General features: G+C 42.0%; 1 protein-coding gene across 7 annotated transcripts in view; it reads left to right on the top strand.

The window, feature by feature from the left end:
* CEP170B (centrosomal protein 170B) overlaps positions 1-23,809 on the top strand; it is a 119,018-nt gene that overhangs the window by 1,496 nt on the left and 93,713 nt on the right. For all 7 annotated transcript variants that reach the window (XM_067463033.1, XM_067463036.1, XM_067463035.1 and 4 more), the window contains exons 2-3: positions 13,210-13,346; positions 21,868-21,957. In XM_067463033.1, coding sequence (XP_067319134.1) covers positions 13,242-13,346; positions 21,868-21,957 — 195 coding nt within the window. In that variant the 5' untranslated portion in view covers positions 13,210-13,241. The remainder of the gene's footprint in view (positions 1-13,209; positions 13,347-21,867; positions 21,958-23,809) is intronic.

Raw genomic sequence — 23,809 nt, 5'->3', positions numbered from 1 at the left:
ATACAAGAAAGAAGGGGAAAGATGAGCTTGGCTTGCCACGGAGGCCAGCGAACATCTCCCAACAAAGGATTCCCCCAGGCAGGAATCATCCAGGCCTTAAAGCTGCAAGGCCATTCAATGCTAATCAGGGCAATCACCAGGAGCCCCCCAGTGGCGCAGTGGGTTAAACCCCTGTGCCGGAAGGAGGGCCAGGGGTCTGGATTGCAGAGCTAGAGAAAGCATCTGTTCATTTCTTGGTATTTAGAGAGAAATAATACAAGGAAGAAGGGGAAAGATGAGCTTGGCTTGCCACGGAGGCCAGCGAACATCTCCCAACAAAGGATTCCCCCAGGCAGGAATCATCCAGGCCTTTAAGCTGCAAGGCCATTCGATGCTAATCAGGGCAATCACCAGGAGCCCCCGGTGGCACAGTGGGTTAAACTGAAGACCAACAGGTTGCAGGTTGGAATTCGGGGAGAGGCGAATGAGCTCCCTCTATCAGCTCCAGCTCCTCATGCGGGGACATGGGAGAAGCCTCCCACAAGGATGATAAAAACATCAAATCATCCGGGCGTCCCCTGGGCAACGTCCTTGCAGACGGCCAATTCTCTCACACCGGAAGCGACTTGCAGTTTCTCAAGTCACTCCTGACACGACAAAAAAAAGGCAATTAATCATATTACTCAGTGGGTTACTGTAAGTTTTAAGGGGAAAGCATCTTTTCATTTCTTGGTATTTAGAAAGGAATAATACAAGGAAGAAGGGGAAAGATGAGCTTGGCTTGCTACGAAGGCCAGCAAACACCTCCGAACAAAGGATTCCCCTGGGCAGGAATCATCCAGGCCTTAAAGCTGCAAGGCCATTCAATACTAATCAGGGCAATCACCAGGAGCCCCCGGTGGCGCAGTGGGTTAAACTGAAGACCGACAGGTTGCAGGTTCGAATCCGGGGAGAGCGCAGATAAGCTCCCTCTGTCAGCTCCAGCTCCTCATACGGGGACATGAGAGAAGTCTCCCACAAGGATGATAAAAACATCAAATCATCCGGGCGTCCCCTGGGCAATGTCCTTGCAGATGGCCAATTCTCTCACACCAGAAGCGACTTGCAGTTTCTCAAGTTGCTCCTGACACGACCAAAAAAAAGGGCAATCACCAGGAGCCCCCAGTGGCGCAGTGAGTTAAGACCCTGTGCCGGCAGGACTGAAAACCGACAGGTGGCAGGTTTGAATCTGGGGAGAGGCGGATGAGCTCCCTCTATTAGCTCCAGCTCCTCATGCGGGGACATGAGAGAAGCCTCCCACAAGGATGATAAAAACATCAAATCATCCAGCCGTCCCCTGGGCAACGTCCTTGCAGATGGCCAATTCTCTCACACCGGAAACGACTTTCAGTTTCTCAAGTCGCTCCTGACATGACAAAAAAAAGGGCAATGAATCATATTACTCAATGGGTTACTGTGAGTTTTAAGGGTTGTAGGGCCATGTAGGGTCCCCTGGTGGCGCAGTGGGTTCAAGCACTGAGCTGCTGAGCTTGTTGACCAAAAGGTCGCAGGTTCGATTCCAGGGAGCGGCATGAGCTTCCGCTTTCAGGCCTAGCTTCTGCCAACCTAGCAGTTTGAAAACATGCAAATGTGAGTAGATCAATAGGTACCGCTCCGGCGGGAAGGTAATGGCGCTCCATGCGGTCATGCTGGCCACATGACCTTGGAGGTGTCTATGGACAACGCTGGCTTTTTGGTTTGGAAATGGAGATGAGCACCACTCAATGGTTTCAGACTACAAGAAAGGAGATTCCATCTGAACTTTAGAAATAACTTCCTGACTGTGAGAGCCATTCAGCAGTGGAACTCTCTGCCCTGGAGTGTGGTGGAGGCTCCTTCTTTGGAAGCTTTTAAACAGAGGCTAGATGGCCATCAGTTGGGGGTGCTTTGAATGGAATTTTCCTGCTTCTTGGCAGGGGGTTGGACTGGATGACCCATGAGGTCTCTTCCAACTCTATGATTCTATGATTCTACGGCCAGCTAACACCACCCAACAAAGGATTCCCCCAGGCAGGAATCATCTAGGCCTTGAAGCTGCAAGGCCATTAAACGCTAATCAGGGCAATTAATCATATTACTCAATGGGTTGCTGTGAGCCCGGTTGTATGGCCATGTTCCAGAGGCATTCTCTCCTAACATTTCACCCACATCTGTGGCAGGCATCCTCAAGTTGTGAGGTTCTTGGCAGGGGGTTGGACTGGATGGCCCATGAGGTCTCTTCCAACTCTTTGATTCTATGATTCTATGAGGTTTGTTGGAAACTAGGCAAGTGATGTTTATATATCTGTGTATTCAGCCAGGCTTTGAAGCTACAAGGCCATTAAATACTAATTAAGGTGGCCAGCTACAACATTCACACATACCTCCAACAGAGAAGATATCTTTCTCCCACCCTAGACATCTCACAGATATATAAACACCATTTTCCTAGTTCCCAAACAGATCACACAAACTCTAAGGATGCCTGCCATAGATATAGGCGAAACTCCAGGAGAGAATGCTTCTGGAACATGGCCATACAGCCTGAAAAGCTTGCAGCAACCCAGAGGGCCCTTTGCTGCAGAACGGGGAGGTGATGGTTTCCTTTTTTGCATCGTAATAACAGGGATTGAGCCAAAATAAATATAAATACATTGCAGCGGAAGAGGAGTTGGGAAGGCGATGGGGAGCCAGGCCAGGTGGAGCACAAAGAACCAGCACCCAGGATAGGGCGGAATAGGGAAGCAGATAGGGAAGCAAGAAGGCCAGAGCTCCCCTTTTGTCAGACACCTAGGATGTATTTCTATCCCCTCCCCAGAGCTTTAGGTTGTACACCCCTCTTTACATCCTTTCTGCACAACCCCGCAGGTCGCTTTTGGGGTGGATTGGTTCTGGCATTTCAAGGGTGGCAGCAGGTTGAACAGGCTTCCTTTGTCAAAGGCTTTCAGGCCAGAATCACTGGGTTGTTGTGATTTTTCTGGGCTGTACGGCCATGTTCCAGAAGCATTCTCTCCTGATATTTCACCCACATCTATGGTAGGTGTCCTCAGAGGTGGTGAGGTCTGTTGGAACCTAGGCAAGGGAGGTTTGCATCTATGGCAGGCATCCTCACAACCTCTGAGGATGCCTGCCATAGATGCAGGCGAAATGTCAGAAGAGAATGCTTCTGGAACATGGCTGTACAGCCTGGAAAACTCACAACAACCCAAGCTTCCTTTCATTTCTTGGTGTTGAGAAAGAGAGAGAGAGAAGAGACTTCATGGAAGGATGAGCTTGGCATGCCATGAAGGTGGCCATTTTGGCCTGCATCCTTTTATCTTGGAGTCCCAACCAGAGCATATTTACTGGTGCAAATCCCTTTAATTGAGAATTGACAGGGACAGATATCTTTATTTACAGTAGAGTCCTGCTTATCTAACATAAACCGGCTGGCAGAACGTTGGATAAGCGAAAATGTTGGATAATAAGGAGGGGTTAAGGAAAAGCCTATTAAACATCAAATTACATTATGATTTTACAAATTAAGTACCAAAACATCATGCTTTACAACAAATCTACAGAAAAAGCAGTTCAATGCACGGTAATGTATTTACGAATTTAGCACCAAAAGAGACCAGGGTTCTTACTTTCTCCCACCCTGGACATTATTCCGGAATGTGTTGGATGAGCGAAGGTTGGACAAGTGAAACTCTACTGTATGTATTTACTTGCCATATTTATACCCCGCCTTTCTCAACCCCAATGGGGACTCAAGCTGGCTTTACATATAGGCTGCTATTCTATGCCTTAAAATAATATGCAATTAAAATAAACATTTTAAAATAGAATTTAAAACACATTAAAACATCATAATCACTCTTAACTATGCTATCTGCAATCAGTAGTCATTGCATATAATTCCATGTCCCTCTATTGCACTACAATTATTCTTTGAAGGCTTGATTCCAAAGCCACCTTTTTCCTTTCTTTCAAAAGGGAATTCCAGAGCTGAGGGGCCACCACTGAGAAGGCCCTATCTCTTGTCCCCGCCAGTTGCGCTTGCGATGGAGGCGGGACCAAAAGCAGAGCCTCCTCAGAACATCTTAGCATCTGTGATGGTTCATAGAGAGAGATAAGTTCAGACAGGTAAGCTGGGCTGGCACCGTTTAGGGCTTTATAGGCTAAACCAGCACTTTGAATTGTGCTAGGTAGCAGATTGGCAGCCAGTGGAACTGATGTAAGAGGGAGGTTGCGTGCTCCTTTTACTCTGCTCTGGTGAACAATCTGGCTGCCGCCTGTTGGACCATTTGAAGCTTCCGAACAGTCTTCAAAGGCAGCCCCACGTAGAGCGCATTGCAGAAATCCATTCTCGATGTTACAAGAGCATGGACCACCTTAGCCAAGTAGTTCAGATCTCTCTCTCTATCTCCAGCCCTCCTTTCTCCCAGGTTCTGTGGTTTCCCAGCTACCTCCAAAATAATCAGGACCCCCATCCCCACCCAAGAGCCTTTTCCCCCTTTTAGGGCCTCCCCACAGCTATTCTTTGATTTGATCCTAGAGTTGTGACCATATTGAACTCTATGGTTTCACACCGATGTGGCATTAGGTGTTGTGCAAGAGTGATTAGAATGTGGAAGGATGAGTGCTTTGTGTTGTGATTCTACATATATCATGCATATTGGGGATAGTGTTTAATTTCATTGTATGATGTACAATGACAATAAAGCTATTCTATTCTGTATTGTGCTTTCCCCGCATGGCAGGGGCCTGGACTGGATGGCTCTTGGGGTCTCTTCAGATGCTATGATTGGGCTGCTCCCTTTCTAAACAAAGAGCAGGTCTCCTCTTTCCAGTCTCAGCTTTTTTTCTCCCAGAGGAATGAAGCCACTCCATTGCCAGCCATCCCCCCATCGCCTCTCCCTCCTCCTCCTTTCCTTTGCCCACCCGCCAAGCGATTTCACTTAATCGTGGCACCTTGGGGGTTTGTTGGCTGGTGGCCTGGTGTATGATTTCTCTAGCTTTCCCCTTCTGTCCTCCAGCCCTTTGCCTGGGAGGGTGTGGAGAGCTGCTGACGGTGGCTTTGTCATGGTGGCAGAGCTAGGAGGCATCCAGTCGAACTGGCATCTGGCGGCTGCCAGCCACTCTGGGCGGCTCAGAGCTTCGCCATCCTTGAGCACGCTTTTTGTTTGGCTGCTCCTCTATTGTGATAGCTCTCCCTCCTCTAAATCATGTGCTTCATTGAATAAATCCCACCTCTTTCTCCTCTCACCCCATCTTTTCTTTTTTCTCCTCTTCCTCTCTTTCTCCCCTCCTTTTATTTTAAAGGGCTGCACAAAAAAGGAATCAGATAGATTATAGTGGTGTTTTCTGGCCCTGTGTTTGCCTATCAAGCTTCCTTTCCTTTTGGAGGAGGTCTCCACAATAAGCATTCACTGTGGCGTATCTGCCAAGGGTTGAAGATACAGCAGCCATGGGGAAAATAATAAGGAAAAAAGAAGCTTGCAAGCTTCAAGCAAGCTTCAATTACTGCTCGGACTTGTGTCTGCATTGTGGGCCAATAGACGCTTCTATGGTATGTTTATTCCCTTCCTCCTAGCAACAGATGCCAACATGTCTCTGCAGCTTGGTTGCATGCATTTGAAGAACAGGCCAGAAAAGAAAGGGAGGGAAGCAGTGGAAAATATAGTGTCAAAAGGAAGAAAGAGAAAGGCTTGAGTTCAGTCATGCTTAAGGTTGCCAGAGTAAAAACTGGAAAGGGCTCCTCTACCTTTAATGTTTGTATAGATGAGAAAACTACAGCCCTGAATTTGCAGGACTTGAGTTGGTTTGGTCACATGGTGACTTGGAGATCTCTCATTCATTTCCCAACCCTTTTTGGCCAGGGACCACTTTGAGCCGGAACTGCTCTCCAACATTAGTGCCAAAAGGATTATGAATCAATTTTTGGTCAACTTTAGATTCATTTTGATTATTTGGGGTGCTGATTCAGAAAATTCCATTGGTTAGACCACATCAGCTCTAGTTTCTGATACAGAACATATGCCATCCAGTACTTGCCATCACATAAAACCATATTTAATAAGCCCCAGCACCATAAGAGGGTTTTGTAAGATCAGTTGCTCTTGTTGCAATGGTGTAGTAATGGTGAGGCTGCAGACCATATTTTAGTTCTTGCAGACCACTGGTTATTCGCGGACCACAGGTTGGGAACCACTGCTATAAGTTAACATGATGCCAAATAACCACAAGAAGACGGTTTTTCAGTTGGTATTGCTTGATCAGCTTGTCATACAAGGAACACCTGCTGAAATTCCTTCTTCTATGTAAGTATCCAAGGTATAGGTGCCTGGTCAAGTTTTCTCTCTTGCAGCCCAATTAAGCATTTTGTGGACTGGGCAGCTTTTCACGTATATTATCTCTGTAATATTTAAACTTTCCTATGTTTTCATTCCCCTCTTGCAGATTGGGTAGGAAAGGGAGAGATAGGATGAGGCCTATGGGTAAATTCTTGTGGCTGCCATGGAAGGTGCACATCTAGTTTAAGTTCTTGTTAAGTTGATATGAACCAGCGACTTCTTGCTCAGCACAACTCTAAACCAACTGTATGGTGTAACACAGGCATGGGCAAACTTTGGCCCTCCATGTGTTTTGGACTTCAACTCTCACAATTCCTAACAGCCTCAGGCCCTTTCCTTTCCCCCCTCAGCCGCTAAAGGAAGGGGCCTGAGGCTGATAGGAATTGTGGGAGTTGAAGTCCAAAACACCTGGAGGGCCAAAGTTTGCCTATTCCTGGTATAACAACTATTACAGCAGGTTTTGTACCAGTTTTAATTTTCTTGCATCTGTTCTTAGGACCAGAATCTTGTTGGGGACTAATGCTACTGTTGCAGTCACATTTTTTTTACCAGTTTGTAGCAGCAATGGGAAATCCAGTGTATTGTAGTGATTGAGTGTTGGATTCTGGAAACCTGGATTTGGCCATAGAAGCCCACTGTGTAAGCTTGGGCAATTCACATTCTCTCAGCTTCAGAGGAAGACAGAACCAACCCCGCTGTGAACAAATCATGCCAAGACAACCCTGTGATAGGTTCCTTAGTTGGGAATGACTTGATGGCACGTAGTAATAACAAGGTAGCAGTGGGGAGATACCAGCAAAACCTTCAACTCCTTTTGCAGCAGATGGAAAGGAGATTCCATCTGCACACTAGGAAGAACTTCCTGACTGTGAGAGCTGTTCAGCAGTGGAACTCTCTGCCCCGGAGTGTGGTAGAGGCTCCTTCATTGGAAGCTTTTAAACAGAGGCTGGATGGCCATCTATCGGGGGTGCTTTGAAAGCAATTTTCCTGCTTCTTGGCAGGGGGTTGGACTGGATGGCCCATGAGATCTCTTCCAACTCTATGATTCTAGTGTGGCTGAGGCTCCTTCTTTGGAGGCTTTTAAACAAAGGCTGGATGGCCATCTGTTGGGGGTGCTTTGAATGCGACTTTCCTGTTTCTTGACAGGCGGTTGGACTGGATGGCCCATGAGGTCTCTTCCAATTCAATATTTCTATGATTCTGTTGTCCCAGAACCCACAGCTTCTTATCCTCAGCTGCCGTATTGCTTTCACAAACAATGCCAAAACTACTACCACCACCACCTCCAATATAGTTATGTTGGCAAACGCAGTTTTGACCATGGAATCCTGCAATTTCTTGTTTTATGAGAGCCTTAGAAATTTCTGCTAAAGAGCTGTACTGCTGCAGTTTAGGGAAGTGAACTAGAGCACTGGCATAAGGACCTTATGAAACTATGAATTCCAGGATTCTGTGGGACGGAGCCATGACTGTTATAGTCATATCAAACCACTGCCATCTCATGTATTTGTGCTCTGAAAAGTAAGGCCCACAGATTTCAGTAGGACTTACTCTCATGTAAATATATTTAGGATTGCAGTCCTACCATTGCAACACATATTCACTGACACTGTAATGATGGCAACTTTCTTCTGTGCTCAGTTCCTTTTCATTTGCCAGGGGTGGGGTAGGGAATAAGGGCATTACCTTCACAAATAGATATTCTATCTTCAGCCCATGACATTCTCTTTAATCACCATATTTCTACATTGCAAAGAGTGAGACGCTGAAGGTTGTTTATGTCTTAGGCTCCTACGTTTGCTGTGTTTACATACCCATGATACATTGCTCATTCCTTTTCTCTGGATGGGATACCATAACTATATTTCTAAATTCTGAGTTGAAGTTTTCATTTAATGCAATGCTTGACATTTTGGGATCAGAGGAAAATTGCATCCCCTTTGCAGCAGATGCTTTACCTTCACCTAGTAAACAGATATAATGCCTGTTTGGATATTGCTTTGTTTTCCTGTGTTGCGTTTGTGGCCGAGATAATAGAAGTTTATTTCCATGGAAACAACATCCTTTCTTTTGTGGCATTTAAACTTAGGTCCGAGTAGTGTTCGTGATTCTGATACCTCTTTAAAGGTTTATTTTCATTTGCAAATCAGCGCTGTCTTTATGAAAATGCACCTTAAAATGGAAAAGCTGTGTTTTTCAAAATTCAGCATGTTAGGAGTTTTGCACCAGGCCTTTATCAAGTCAGCAATATGCCATAGAAAGAGATAAGAGCAATTTATACTGCTACTTGTATGAAACATGTTTTTATCTTATTGTATTTACCCTATTTTTACTAAACCCTACTTGAATGGTTATTGTGCTGTTTTTAGAATACTGTCCTGCAATAATTTTAAGAAAGATGTGGCACTATCTGTGTAAAGAAAGATAAGAACTCAAAGTCTAGATGTCACAAGACTTGAAATAGGTGTGAGGCCAAATCTTGCTGACATTTGTTAAGTGGTCTTACTACAGGTGTGCAGAGAACAGGTGAGGAAAGTCGTTTTCACTAAATTCTTTGTGTTGTGTGTAGCAAAAAAACAAAATAGCAGCTTTAGCAAACTCCCAAGAATATGTTCTAAGTTAGGGTCAGGATACCTGAAAGACCATTAAATGAACTTGACCATTTCATCACAAACCAAGGTTCTGTTAGCTCAGGCATTTCATAGAATCATAGAGTTGGAAGAGACCTCATGAACTATCCAGTCCAACCCCCTGCCAAGAAGCAGGAAAATGGCATTCAAAGCACCCTCAACAGAAGACCATCCAGCCTCTGTTTAAAAGTCTCCAAAGAAGGAGCCTCCACCTCACTCTGGGGCAGAGAGTTCCACTGCTGAACAGCTCTCACCATTAGGAAGTTCTTCTTCATGTTCAGGTGGAATCTCTTTTCTTTGGTTTCAAGCCATTGCTTTGCATCTTAGTCTCAAGGGCAGCAGAAAACAAGCTTGCTCCCTCCTTCCTGTGATTTATTTATTTACTTACAGTATTTATATTACATCCTTCTCACCCCGAACGGGACTCATAGCGGATCACAGAACATATACACGGCAAACACTCAATGCCATTAAACAGACAGGACAGATAACAGATAGAGATATTCTGTAGGCATTTTTTCTCAACTTCGGCATCATGGAGGTTGTGCTCAATTTTGGTCACATGGAAGTGCTATTGCTTTAAAACAATAAAATAATTAAAAATATGAACAATTTTAACAAATATAAACTTAGTATTTCAATGGGAAGTGTGGGCCTGCTTTTGGCTGATGAGACAGGGTGGTGGTGGTGGTGGTTGTTGTGTGCTTTCAAGTCATTTCAGACTTAGGTTGACCCTGAGCAAGGGCCGGGTAAATAACCTTGGAGAGCCATATCTGGCCCCCGGGCCTTAGTTTTAGGACCCCTGCTCTATGACGAAGAGCCTTGATCACAGAAGGATCCTTTGATTGCTGGTGTTTTCTGGTATTTCTTTTAATAATGCCGTAAAATGCCTCCTCGCTTAAGCGGTGCCTAATTTCTCTATTTGCAGCTCACAGCTGTTTACGTGGACAGTAAGCTGGGCTGAAGATCAGGTGCTCACTCCAACCTGGACTTAGAACTGCCAATCTTTCGATTAGTAGGATCCATTGCTGCTGGCAATAAACTAGGCCCAAATTTGATTAGTTTGTTTGCCAGAAGGTCATGGGGGACCTTGTCGAAAACCTTACTGTAATCCAAATATGCTACATCCATGGCATTCCCTGCATCTATTTGCTTTTGTGTTGGACTTCCTAGATGCTCTGTGAGAATGGAAAAGATAGCATCTTAAAAGATCTATTTAATCAGGAGACAGGCTGTTATTTTAAGTTGTGTGGTACATTTGATAGCTGAACTTTGGGGTTAGCAGCATGTTCCAGTCAGGGCTCGAATACCCTAAAGGCACCAGATCCTGCAAGCTAAGCAGGGCTGGGTGGTATTTGGATGGGAAACCACCAATGAATACCACCTGCTGTAGGCTATATTTCAGAGCAAGGAACTAGAAAAATCACCTCTGAGTATTCCTTGCAAAAAATAAAATAATATAATGGGGTTACTATTAATCAACAGGCATTTTCAGACGCACATATACATAGTAAGTTCCTTGTGAGGTTGTTAGAAAAGTAGAAAGGGTTCCTGTACCTTTAAAAGTTTTGTTTGTTACCTGATTTTGTGATGAGCAGCATCTGCTGAAACTTCCTCTTGTGTACAATCATTAAAAGAACAGCATCCTTCTCCAATTTCCAGTTTGGCAGCTCTGGTCTCGTTTCTACTGAGCTGTAGCTCACATTGAGGTTTGATTATCATACTGACTGAAATGATGTAGCAAGAGTATTAAATGTATCCTTGACAGTCAATCAATTGAGAGTGCTTCTAGTCCAGGCAGGGGAGAAGGTCCCAGGTTCAGTTCCCAATTGAGAGAAGTCCCCAGGTTTGGTATCTCCAAATGAGAAAGGGGAAAGGGGGGGGGGGGGATTGCTTGGTTTTGAAAAGTGCCAAAGAGTCATTGCTGGCTAGTGAAGATCAGGGGTGAGCAACTGGGATGGCTCTGAGGCCAATTTTCTCATCTGGGGCTCTCTGTGGGCTGACAAAACCCACAAATTTGGAATCATAAATAAATAAATAGTACTGTTAGTCTCAGAGTATACAAAGAGGTCTTGTGGTATATTAGAGACTAATTGAAAGAGGTTTGTAGCATGAGCTTTGAAGATTCATTTTGCTGCACCGAAGTTTATGAATGGATGCAAACTTTATTCTCTTAGTCTCAAAGGTGATTTGTGGGACAGGGTTTAAATTACTGACTTCCCACTGTTTTATGTATTAATTTATTTTGTCTATACCTTTGTTCAAAATCTGATTGTATGTGACTGGGTATTTGGTTATGTTTGTAAAATAAAATGCTAGATATTAAGATATTATATTAAAACCATTCCATTGGGTTCCAGTTAGTTTCTGGGAGAGGAATAATGTATTGGCTGTAACCTGTAAAGGTTTGAGTGCAGGTTACTTTCTCTTGTATAGTCTGCCTGGTACACTCAGGTCTTCTGGGGGACATTTCCTTCAGTTACTCAGGAGCAGGCAACTGATACTTAGGGGACATTTTCATCAGCCACCCCCAAATTGTGGAATGACCTGCCGGAAGAACTACCAACAGCTGGAAATGCTATCTGAGTTTAAAATGGCATCAAAGACCAATCCCTTCCAGGAGATTGTACCAGATGGTTTTTAAATTAACTGTTTTAAAATTGGGAATTGATTACTCTTAATATGCATGCTTTAAAAACTAATCTTGTGCTTGTTTAACTGGTTAGATATTGTTACTTGATGTTCATGTTTTAAATTGTTTCATGATTTTATTTTCCAACATAATAATCACCATAACAATGCATGTAGTAGAATAAGAGATGTTTGGAGAGTATGTGAATTGAGAGCCACAGGAAGTGCTTTGGAGGAACACATTTAGCTCGAGGGCCATGCTTTGCTTACCTTTGCTTATCTGGGGACCAGTGATCGGGGACCATTTAGCACTCAGTCACCCCTCCCCCACTTGTACCAAATATGTCTTATTTCCTCTGTAGCTCCTCTTAAATGGTGATGATTTCCATTTTGTGATGGACTATAGAGGAAAACAGAAACAATTGAGAGAAGATTTCAGACCTGGAGTGGTCATTGCAAGGGGTATTTCTGCATTTGGGGCCAAATTTTACCCAAATCATACTAACCAAACAAAATATGTTGTGAGTTGGAAGCTGGAGTCCCAGGAAAGTGGGATCCAGTGATCTCATGCAATGCATGGCTCACGGTTTGTCATCTTTGATATACAGTAGGGTTTCCCTTATCCAACCTTCGCTCATGCAATATTCTGTATTCTGGCGTTGGCCTTTAAAGCCCTAAACGGTTCTGGCCCAACCTACCTATCCGAACATATCTCGGCCTATCAGCCCACCAGGACCCTAAGATCTTCTGGGGAGGCCCTGCTCTCTATCCCGCCTGCTTCACAGGTGCGGCTGGCGGGGACGAGAGACAGGGCCTTTTCTGTGGTGGCCCCTCGGCTATGGAACACCCTTCCCATGGAGGTAAGATCAGCCCCCTCGCTGATGGTGTTCCGTAGAAGATTAAAAACCTGGATGTTCGAACAGGCATTTGGTTAATTCGGTGCAATGAATGTGATGATTAAAGGATTGGTAATATGGACGACGAAACTGGATCACGATTTTAGTCAGGAGATGCATTGGATTGTTATTGATGTGCCAATATTGTGTATTATGCTTTTATGGTTTTAAATTGTATACTGTTGACTGTTGTATTTTGTTGTAAACCACGTTGAGTTGCCAGCTAGGCTGAGAAACAGCGGTATACAAGTATAGTAAATAAATAAATAAATAAATTATCCAGCACAGTCTGCCTCTTGCCCAGATCCATAGCTGTTTCAATACATTGCGATGTTTGGGTGCTAAATTTGTAAATACAGTAATTACTACATAACGTTACCATGTATTGAACTGCTTTTTCTGTTGATTTGTTGTAAAATATGATGATTTGGTGCTTAATTTGTAAAATCATAATGTAATTTGACATTTAATAGGCTTTTTCTTAATCCCTTCTTATTATCCAATATTTTTGCTTATCCAACGTTCTGCCAGCCCGTTTAAGTCGGATAAGCAAGACTCTATTGTAGTTGATCCTAAACTTAAATGGATTAATGATCTGTCTTCATGTCTGCCTTTCACCTCACATGGTTTTCAGTTAACTTAGCTTGTTCTATAATAATTTAATTTAATTTTGCTTTTGTTTATGAACTTATTTGGGATTTTTCTCTTTCTGTTGCTTAGGATGGTGAAAAGTTGAAGTGCCAAACGCCATAATGAGTGTGACGTCATGGTTTCTGGTGAGCAGTGCGGGCATTCGCCACCGACTCCCTCGGGAGATGATATTTGTTGGCAGAGAAGACTGCGAGCTGATGCTCCAGGTAAATATTCCTCTCTTTATCGAATTCACACAACTTGTTTCCATCATAAACAAAACAAAGGCCCAGATTAATAATACAATAATTACAGAGTAAAACCAACAATGACTAAAACACCCCAAAGATCTGTGATTTCATTGATGATAGTTTCTCTAATGCAGCTATTTCTTGCATCCTTGCTCTGGCCAACTTATTACCCGGTGGCCAATTTTTTGTTGATCAATCTCTCTCTATGGTTAGTGAAGGTGATCTACAGCCAAGAGCCTTCCTGCCTACCTCTGAGACTGTACTCAAAGTCTTACCAGTTCTGTTGAATCTGCTAGACCTTCTGCTCTGTTGGCATAGCCCTGAGAAACCAGGATCATATGACAAAAAGATGGAATAAGATGTGAAAGAATAATACCAATACTGAATAGTACAATACACTGTTGCATCGTGTCTTGCTGGAGAAGAGTTGCTAAAAGATAAATGCATGGGTTCCAGCACACTAGAAGCTGATGTAACTAAACTGAAGCTATCATAAAAGGTCTGGATTATTGATGTCGCCATACCAGGTGACAGTCGCATTGAGGAAAACCAACAGGAAAAACTCAGCCACTATCAAGACCTCAAAATCGAACTGCAAAGCCTCTGGCATCAACCAACACAGGTGGTCCCAGTGGTCATCGGCGCATTGGGTGCCATGCCAAAAGATCTCAGCCGGCATTTCTAAACAATAAACATCGACAAAATCACAATCTGTCAACTACAAAAGGCCACCTTACTTGGATCTGCATGCATCATTTGAAAATATATCACACAGTCCTAAACGCTTGGGAAGTGTTCGACTTGTGATTTTGTGATACGAATTCCAGCATATAGATCTTGTTTGCTGTGACATACTGTGCTTTTGTGTAAATAATAATAATAATAATAATAATAATAGAATAAAATAATAAATGTAATAATAATGGAGTAAAATAATACATGTAATAATAACAATAATAAATAGAACAAAATAGTAAATGTAATAATAATAATTATGCTGGGGAAAGTGGAAGGTAAAAGGAAAAGGGGCCGACCAAGGGCAAGATGGATGGATGGCATCCTTGAAGTGACTGGACTGACCTTGAAGGAGCTGGGGGTGGTGACAGCCGACAGGGAGCTCTGGCGTGGGCTGGCCATGAGGTCACGAAGAGTCGGAGATGACTGAATGAATGAACAACAACAAAACAATAAAAATAAAAATAATGTAAATGTAATAATAATAATAATAATAATAATTAGGAAGAACTTCCTGATTGTGAGAGCTGTTCAACAGTGGAACTCTCTGCCCTGGAGTGTTGTGGAGGCTCCTTTTTTGGAGGTTTTTAAATAGAGGCTGAATGTCTATCTGTTGAGGGTGCTTTGATTGCGATTTTCCTGCTTCTTGGCAGCGGGTTGGACTGGATGGCCCATGAGGTCTCTTGCAACTCAATGATTCTATGAAAGATATCACTCTCTAGGTCACCAATGTGGACAAATGTGGATTTTGGATTCTTTTGGATTTCGGAATTCCAGATAAGGAATGTTCAACCTATATTGAAAATTAGCCTAGGAATAGATCCAGCACTTATTCATTTGACATTGTCACCCCTGTTCAGTTGAGGGAAGCAAATCTTCAAATTAGTCTTCTTCTAGCCCTTTTTTGTATGCTTGTATACAGTCTTTTATTACATGTCCCATATGCAATCCTCTTTGACTTTGATTTCTTGCACTATCCAGATCATTTGCTATGGATAGTACAAAGCAGAAGAAGGACGTAGCCTAAAACATAGAAATTTGAAACTGTTTTAATACTTGGAGAGGGGAGCTTAATCACTACAGAAGCCTTCTGTGCTTCCTTCGTGGTTTAGAAATACTCAAAATACTTGTAAGGATTAAGAAGTGGTTAATGCTGAAGTTCAGGTGGCGGTTTGGGTGTTGGGTGGGAAATGGAGGTTTTATTTTTACACCTTATTTTGGAAATTCAGGCTGGATGCTTGGAGCCTGTTGCGGGCTAAATCCTGCCATCCTTTGTTTGCCAGAAATCCAATGGAGCGTCTGCTTTGAGTGCTGTATTTAGATTTGGAAATTCTCCCAGACTTGCGGAGTTCACACATGTCCAATCAATGCTCCAAGCATTCCAGTTCATGCCAGAATATCCAGCATTAGTCATAGGTGCCATTGCCAAGGAGGAAATTTATGGAAGGGAATAAGAATTCCACCGCAAGTGTATTTGGGAAGTTTAGGGTACGGCCTCACTGGATACAGTTGGACTTAGTCCTGAATAAATCGATCTACGCAGGATTGCATGACACGCATGTCTTTTATTGGCAAACTGGTTAATTCAGCATTGTGATCATCAAAATATATGTTGGGACTAGAGTTTGGAAAGTCACTTTTTCAGATTCCAGCTTCTAGAACAGTGTTTCTCAACCTTCCTAATGCTGCAACCCCTTAATACAGTTCCTCATGTTGTGGTGATGCCCAACCATAATATTATTTTCGTTGCTACTTCATAACTCTAATTTTGCTACTATTTTGAATTGTAATGGAAATATCTGACATGCAGGATATATTCACTGGACCAAATTTGGCACAAATACCCGATATGCCCAAATTTGTATACTGGTGGGGTTGGGGGTGGGGGGGATTGATTTTGTCATTTGGAAGTTGCAGTTGCTGGGATTTATAGTTCACCAACAGTCAAAAAGTATCCTGAACTCTACCAACAATGGAACTGAACCAAGCTTGGTACACAGAACTCCCATGTCCAACAGAAAATACTGGAAAGGCTTGGTGGGCATTGACCTTGAGTTCTGGAGTTGTAGTTCACCTTCATCCAGAGAGCACTGTGGACTCAAGAAATGAGAGATGTGGACCAAGCTTGTCACAAATACTCAATATGAACACTGGTAAAGTTTGGGGAAAATAGACCTTGGCATTTGGGAGTTGCAGTTGCTAGGATTTATAGTTCACCTACAATCAAAGGGCATTCTGAACTCTACCAACAATGGAATTAAACCAAGCTTGGTACACAGAACTCCCATGTCCAACAGAAAATACTGGAAAGGCTTGGTGGGCATTGACCTTGAGTTCTGGAGTTGCAGTTCACCTTCATCCAGAGAGCACCGTGGACTCAAAAAATGAGAGATCTGGAGCAAGCTTGTCACAAATACTCAATATGAACACTGGTAAAGTTTGGGGAAAATAGACCTTGGCATTTGGGAGTTGCAGTTGCTGGGATTTATAGTTCACCTACAATCAGAGATCCCCTTGAACCCCTCCAGTGATAGAATTGGGCTAAACTTCTCACAGAACCCCCATGACCAACAGAAAATACTGGAGAGATTTGGATGGAACTGACAGTGATTTAGGCGAGATGTAGTTCACCTACCTTCGGAGAGCACTGTGTTCCTAAGATCATCTGAAATATGTGTGTTTTGATGGTCTTTGGCCACCCCTCAGGCACCCCTCTCACGATCCCTGGGTTGAGAAACGCAGTTCTAGGATCTACAAGCCAACATGATAGTAATGGGATTCTGGGAGTTGTAGTCTGAAAAGGAAATTATCCCAGGCTGTGGGTAGGAAAAATTAATATGCTGTGAGAGGAATTGAATTAAGCAGTTGCATTAACCATTTTACACAATGCCACTTGATAGGTGAATTAATTTCTGCTTTTGTTTGCATAGTGTCCTGATTTATACTTTAAGAGCATTTGGATTTTAGATTTGTCAACTGCCTTATAGACCTTTCAAGAAGTTAGAATGCAATTACTTTAATATATGCTGTCCCTGCCCCATGTGAGGATCAGCAAGGAGCAGTGGCTGCTGTTAGACCCAGCATGGCTTCTGAGATTTCTGGGAGCTGTACTACACATGACTTCCCTAAAACCTGTGGCAACACTTACATTAATTAAGCATTGCCTGAAGAATTCAAATGACTTCAGAATTGGTTTGGGGTGGGGCAGGTAATGGCAAGTGTCCAACCATGCTCACTCTTTGCCTCCTCAGCTATAATGATGTCAGTAAAGAAGATAGGTTCACTCAGGTCTTTCTAAACTAGTTGCCGTAGTGTCTCATCATTGCCACATTGGTGTACCACATTTTCTCAAATGCAGGGCACTGAGATAACCACCAAGCAGCACAAAGTGGATTTGTCTCCCTTTCACATGACCTCTTGGGGTGCCCAAAGGCAATGTTTACTTGTCACAGATGGCTAAGTGTATAGCTAATGAACAGGCTGCAGCCATAATACAAGCTGTTGTGTGTAAGCATGTGTAATTATACTTGAATATCTGTTCCACGTATGCAGTCCGGTCATGTATTCCACACATTAATTCGTGAGTTGCCTTGCAGACAATTTTATTGTCCAGAAGGCAAAGGGGGAAAGATTGTTTTAGATCTTAACAGCAGTGATAACATGGTAAATGGAGTGGAAGTGGTGGGATCCTTAGCTGGGAGTGACCATGTTATCCTGGAGTTTGTTATACAGTGGAAAGCCAATCATAGGAAGACATATATTCTAGACTTAAATAGGCTGGTTTCATCAAACTTTGGGACTAACAGAGGGCCCTTCCAGACATGCCCTATATCCCAGGGTCTGATCACAGATTTTCTGCTTTAAACTGGATTATATGAGTCCACACTGCCAGATAATCTGGGATAAATAGAAAACCTGGGATCAGATCCTGGGAAATAGGGCCTGTCTGGAAGGGCCCTGAGTGTGATTTAATGTTCAATTTCAAATACTGTATATACTCGAGTATAAGCCTAGTTTTTCAGCCCCTTTTTTAGGCTGAAAAAGCTCCCCTCGGCTTATACTCGAGCTAAGGTTATTTATTATTTTACTCTGTTATTATTATTATTTTTATTATATTTATTTTATTACTCTAGTATTTTATTACATTGATTATTTTACTCTATTATTATTATTATTATTATTATTATTATTACATTGATTACTTTATTATTATTGATATTATTACATTTACATTATTTTACTCTACTATTTTATTACATTTACTAGCTGTACCCACCACGCGTTGCTGTGGCCAACTTTCCCTCCCTCTTTCTCTCCTTCTTTATTTCCTTCCTTCCCTCTTTTTCTTTCCCTTCTGCTTTTCCTTCTTCTTTCTTCCTTCTCTACCTGTTTCTTTTCTTTCTTCCTTTGTTTTTTGGTTCCATCCTTCCTTGTCTCTTTCCTTCCCTCCCTCTTTCTCTCTTTCATTCCTTCTCTCCTTCCTTCCCTCTTTCACTTTATTTCATTCTCTCCCTCCTTCTCTCCTTCCTTCCTTCTTTACCCTTCTTTCTTTCCTTCTTTATCTCCTTCCCTCCTTCTTTCCCTCCTTCTCTCCTTCCTTCTCTATCCTTCTTTCTTTCCTTCCTTCTCTCCTTCCCTCTTTCTGTCCCTCCTTGCTTCTCTATCCTTCTTTCTTTCCTTCCTTCACTCCTTCCGTCCTTCCTTCCTCCTTTCTGTGTATGTTTTGTGTGTGTATATGCATATATGTGTGTATATATGTGTATTTGTGTATATATATGTGGTTTTGCACATGCATTGTAATATTTTTTTGTTTTTGGCTTTTTAAGTCTCTTCTGTGGTTTTCTGTATTTTTATGAGTGAAGGACATACATTGGGATGTTAGGTGTATGCTGTCCAAATTTGGTCTCAATCCGCCCAGTGGTTTTTGAGTTATGTGAATCCCACAAACGAACATTACATTTTTATTTATATAAGATTATTTTACTCTATTATTATTGACATTATTACCTTTACATTATTTTACTCTATTATTTTATTACATTTATTATTTTACTCTATTATTATTACATTTATTATTTTACTCTAGTTATTGTTATTATTGCATTTATTATTATTTATTATTGCATGCTGCTAATTTTAGCCCTTTGTGATGAGGTTGTTGGCCTTCTCCCAAAAGCAAAATAGTCCTCAACTTGGGGAAAATGGAGCAGATGATGCGGTAAAGGGAAATCCAGCCCAGATTAGGTAAATAGACAGCACATGAATATCTGGGTGTTCTGAATGAATTCAATGGCAAGATGAATTAAATCAATGGGTATTAAAAATAACTTTCAGAAGTCATTTCAGAGCCTCTGGCAGGGCCGTAGCCAGAAAAAAATTTCGGGAGGGGTTGAAATTTTCAGAGGGGGGGGGGGTTTGAAACCTGCCTCCTAGCTCACGCTGAAGCAAAGAGCACAGCAGGGGGCAGCCTTCAATAGCCTGCAGCTCCGCGCCTGTCAACCACCTCCACCAAGTCTGGCCTCTTTAATAAGAGCATTCAACCCCCCCCCCCCAACTTGGTTGCTTCGCTACATCGGCTATTGCTGCAAGTAATGACAGTGTGAACAAATTGTCAATATTTGCCTGAGATAGTGCTTGCAGTTCTGGAGGGACTCTTAATTTTTTGCATCTCATAGACTTAGCATGGGGATTTGGATAGCCAGTTAAAATTCATGAGTAAACCAGGTTTTTTAAAAATCTGAAACATTTCGGGGGGGGGGGTTGAACCCCTAACCCCCCCTTCCCCCCCCCCCCCCCCCCCACTACAGGCCTGGCCACTGACAACCATCTTTGGGAATTCCTGGACAATGCAGCAGACTGGAGGAGGGCAAATGAAGTTGCAGCAGACTGGAGGAGGGCAAATGTTGCCCCCATTTTCAAAAAGGGGGAAAAAGAGGACCCAAAAATTGCCACACAGTCAGTCTGACATCGATACCAGGAAAAATTCTAGAGCAGATCATTAAACAGACAATCTGTAAGCACTATACTGTGATTTCTAAAAGTCAACCTGAGGCACTAAAAACAAGTTGTGCCAGAGTTACAAGTTTGGTAGATTAAAGGAATGCTGTGGATGTAGCATATCTTGATTTTCTCACAAAGAGCTAGTAAAATGTGGACTAGACAATACTACTATTAGTAGAGAGGGCATGTTTATCAGATTTGCAGATAACACCAAATTGGATAGTTAATACCCCAGAGGACAGGGTTATAATCCAAAATGACTTTAACAGATTAGAAAACTGGGCCAAAAGTAACAGCATGAATTTCAACAAAAAGAAATGTAACTTTCTATATGTAAGCCAAAGAAATAAAATGCACAGATAAAGGGTGGGGGGGAACCATGTTTGTTAGGGTTCGGTGGGTTATTCATTAAGAAATGAAACGTATTTTGTAACAGAGTTTTCATGTGGAGATATCCCACAATGCTTCCAATATCAAGGTTCTCTGAATACTTTCTTGGCTGAGAGCAAAGAAGACTTGAAACTACCGTATATATTTGAGTGTAAGCCAAGTTTTTCAGCCCCTTTTTAGTCAGAATAACCTCGAATCAAGGTTATTTATTATTTTACTCTGCTATTATTATTTTTATTACATTTTTGCTCTATTATTATTATTACGTTTACATTATTTTATTCTATTATTATTACATGTATTGTTTTACTCTGTTCATTATTAATACATGTATTATTTTAGTCTATTTATATTGTTATTACATTTACATTATTTTATTCTATTATGATTATTTTTATTACATGAATTATTTTACTCTGTTTATTATTAGAAGGATACATAAGCACATTTAGAATAATGGTTTAATTTAGCCGCTCTGGGAGTTGAGAAGGGCGGGGTAAAAATGCTGTAAATAAAATAAAATAAAATAAAATAATCAGAGTCCGACAGTCTTATCTTAAATTACAGTTTTACGTAAATATTCAAAAACATTTAATCCACTGTTGCCTCAATTAATGTAATTTTATTGGTATTTATTTTTTATTTTGAAACTTACCAGTAGCTGCTGCATTTTCCCACTCTTGGCATATACTCGAGTCAATATGTTTTCCAAGTTTTTTTCTGGTAAAAATAGGTGGCTGGACTTATATTCAGGTCAGCTTATACTCGAGTATATCTGGGTAAATAACTTTATACATGGATTTTCCCTTTGAAAGTTGACAGGTGATGGCAAACAACTGAAGAGGTAGTAAATCTGTGTCTAGACATACAAGAATAAGTACCAAGATGAGGTACAATTTAGTACACATAGAATAAAGTGTTGGTATTTGATGCATTGGGTACTTGTGGCCAGATTGCATTTACTCATTAGTTGTCATAAATAAAATAGGTATTTAAAATGGTACAGGAGGTCCTGTATCCATCCTAAAGGGCAATTATGAGAGAGTGGCCAGTCCCTTTATGTGCCCACACGTATTTCTGGTATAACATCACATCACTTTTTTCCATGGGTTTTTTTGGGTTGAGAAGATCTCAGTGGCAAAGGGAGACAGCCACTATACTTTATGGTGCTTTTTCAATATTTGGAGCTGAAAATTCTGCTGGGAGGCTTTGGAGGCTGCAACGAGGTTCCTGATGGCCTCATTCTGCTAATGGGCAGCACTCCTCCTGCTTCAGGAGTCTTTTACGTCCCCAATGTTAAGTTCATTGTTGCACCTGTTGACACCATTTCAAGTCTTGTAAACCCCATATTTAATTTTGCATTTGTCCCTAGTCTCGCAGCGTGGATAAGCAGCATGCTGTCATCAACTACGACAAGGAGAAAGATGAGCACTGGGTGAAGGATCTGGGAAGCTTAAATGGGGTAAGTAGCTAGCATGGCTGCATTGTATGTGTGTGGCCTTCATTCTTGTGATTGCATTCCCCCCCCCCCCCCCATTACTTTGCTAAGAAAGGATTGGAGATGTACATTGGGAGGATGGGTCATCTTAGGTTTAAGGCAAATAGCCATGCCTTATACAAAGAAAGATGCTAACTTTTGTGAAGATCTTGCGCTTGTTATAATGGAATCTCGTATCAGATAGACTGGGTTGAGTTCAAGCTAAGCATATTATCATTTGTTTCATTGCAACGTTTGGTTATAAAAACTGGTGGCAAAGTAGATTTTTTTAGGGTTTTCGTGTTTAAAGCTATGTTGGCTGAGAGATTCTAGTGGCTGTAGTCCAAAACTCAAACTTTTCCAAGTCTTGGGTTATACTGGCCAAAATAGTTGCAAAATGTCAGCTAGGAAAGTGGCGTGCATTTCCATCACAATTTGTCTTCTCTGGGTCATTTTAGGCCCAGAGGAGCTCTTTTCTTGAAACCCAAAACCTGTTGGAAATGCCTCCATGTTGCCCTATGAACCATCTTGGTGGTTAAGATCTTCTGAGGAGGTCCTGCTCTTGGTTTTACCTCCTTCATAGATGTGGTTTGTGGGGACCAAAGAAACTGAAGACATGGCTGTGGGACCAAGCCTTTGGAGAGCAATGTAGTGTAATAAGGGAAGATGGAATATGTGTAATCCTGACTGGAACGACTTTTTAATTAATATATCAGATTATGCGGTTCTTGCTAATAATTGGTTTCAATGTTTTTGTGTTTTAATATATCTGTTCATTTTACTATATGTTTAATGTTTTATTGCATCAAACTGTTGCCTATTGTAAGGCCTCTCTGTGACCCCCTTTGGGGTAAGAAGGGTGGGATATAAATATGAAAATAAATAAATAAATGGGGGGGGGCAGTCTTATTTTATTTTACAGCAGTAGGTTTGGATCTCTAAGGTTTTCTTTGGGAATAATACATCTCCCCCTTTTTTTGTTGTGTCGGGAGCAACATGAGAAACTTCAAGTTGCTTCTGGTGTAAGAGAATTGGCCGTCTGCAAGGACGTTGCCATGGGGACGCCCGGATGAATTGATGTTTTTATCATCCTTGTGGGAGGCTTCTCTCATGTCCCCGCATGAGGAGCTGGAGCTGATAGAGGGAGCTCATCTGCCTCTCCCTGGATTCAAACCTGCAACCTGTCAGTCTTCAGTCCTGCTGGCACAGGGGTTTAACCCACTGCGCCACTGGGGGCTCCATGCATCTCCCCTGATTTAGTGGAATAGAACATATGTCAGAAATCCTATGAAGGACAGAATAAGTTGTTGTTGTTTGTTGTTATCACTAAATATATCAATTATAGTAGAGTCTCGTTTATCCAACATAAATGTGCTGGCAGAACGTTGGATAAGCAAAAATGTTGGATAATAAGGAGCGATTAAGGAAAAGCCCATTAAACATCAAATTACGTTACGATTTTACAAATTAAGCACCAAAACATTATGTTTTACAACGAATCCACAGAAAAAAGCAGTTCAATACATGGTAACATTATGTAGTAATTACTGTATTTACGGATTTATCACCAAAACAGACAAGGGTTCTTTCTTTCTCCCACCCTGGACTGAGTTGGATAATACAGAACGTTGGGTGAGCGAAGATTGGATCAGCAAAACTCTACTGTAGCACCAGTTTTTCGCAGACAGAAATCTTTTCCCCAGACTGAGGAGTTTTACTGGGAAACTTATAGATTGTCTTTGGAAGCTTTTACACAGAGAGGATGTGCTTTATCTCAAATCTGAAGCCCTTCTCCAGGGAAAGGCTGTTGCTTGTTGTGAATAGTTTAATCTCATTG

This window comes from Anolis sagrei, chromosome 1 (genome assembly GCF_037176765.1).
Source record: "Anolis sagrei isolate rAnoSag1 chromosome 1, rAnoSag1.mat, whole genome shotgun sequence".
NCBI classification, from domain to species: domain Eukaryota; kingdom Metazoa; phylum Chordata; class Lepidosauria; order Squamata; family Dactyloidae; genus Anolis; species Anolis sagrei.
The sequence above is the reverse complement of the archived record's forward strand: the minus strand, read 5'-3'. Positions and strand labels throughout refer to the sequence as shown.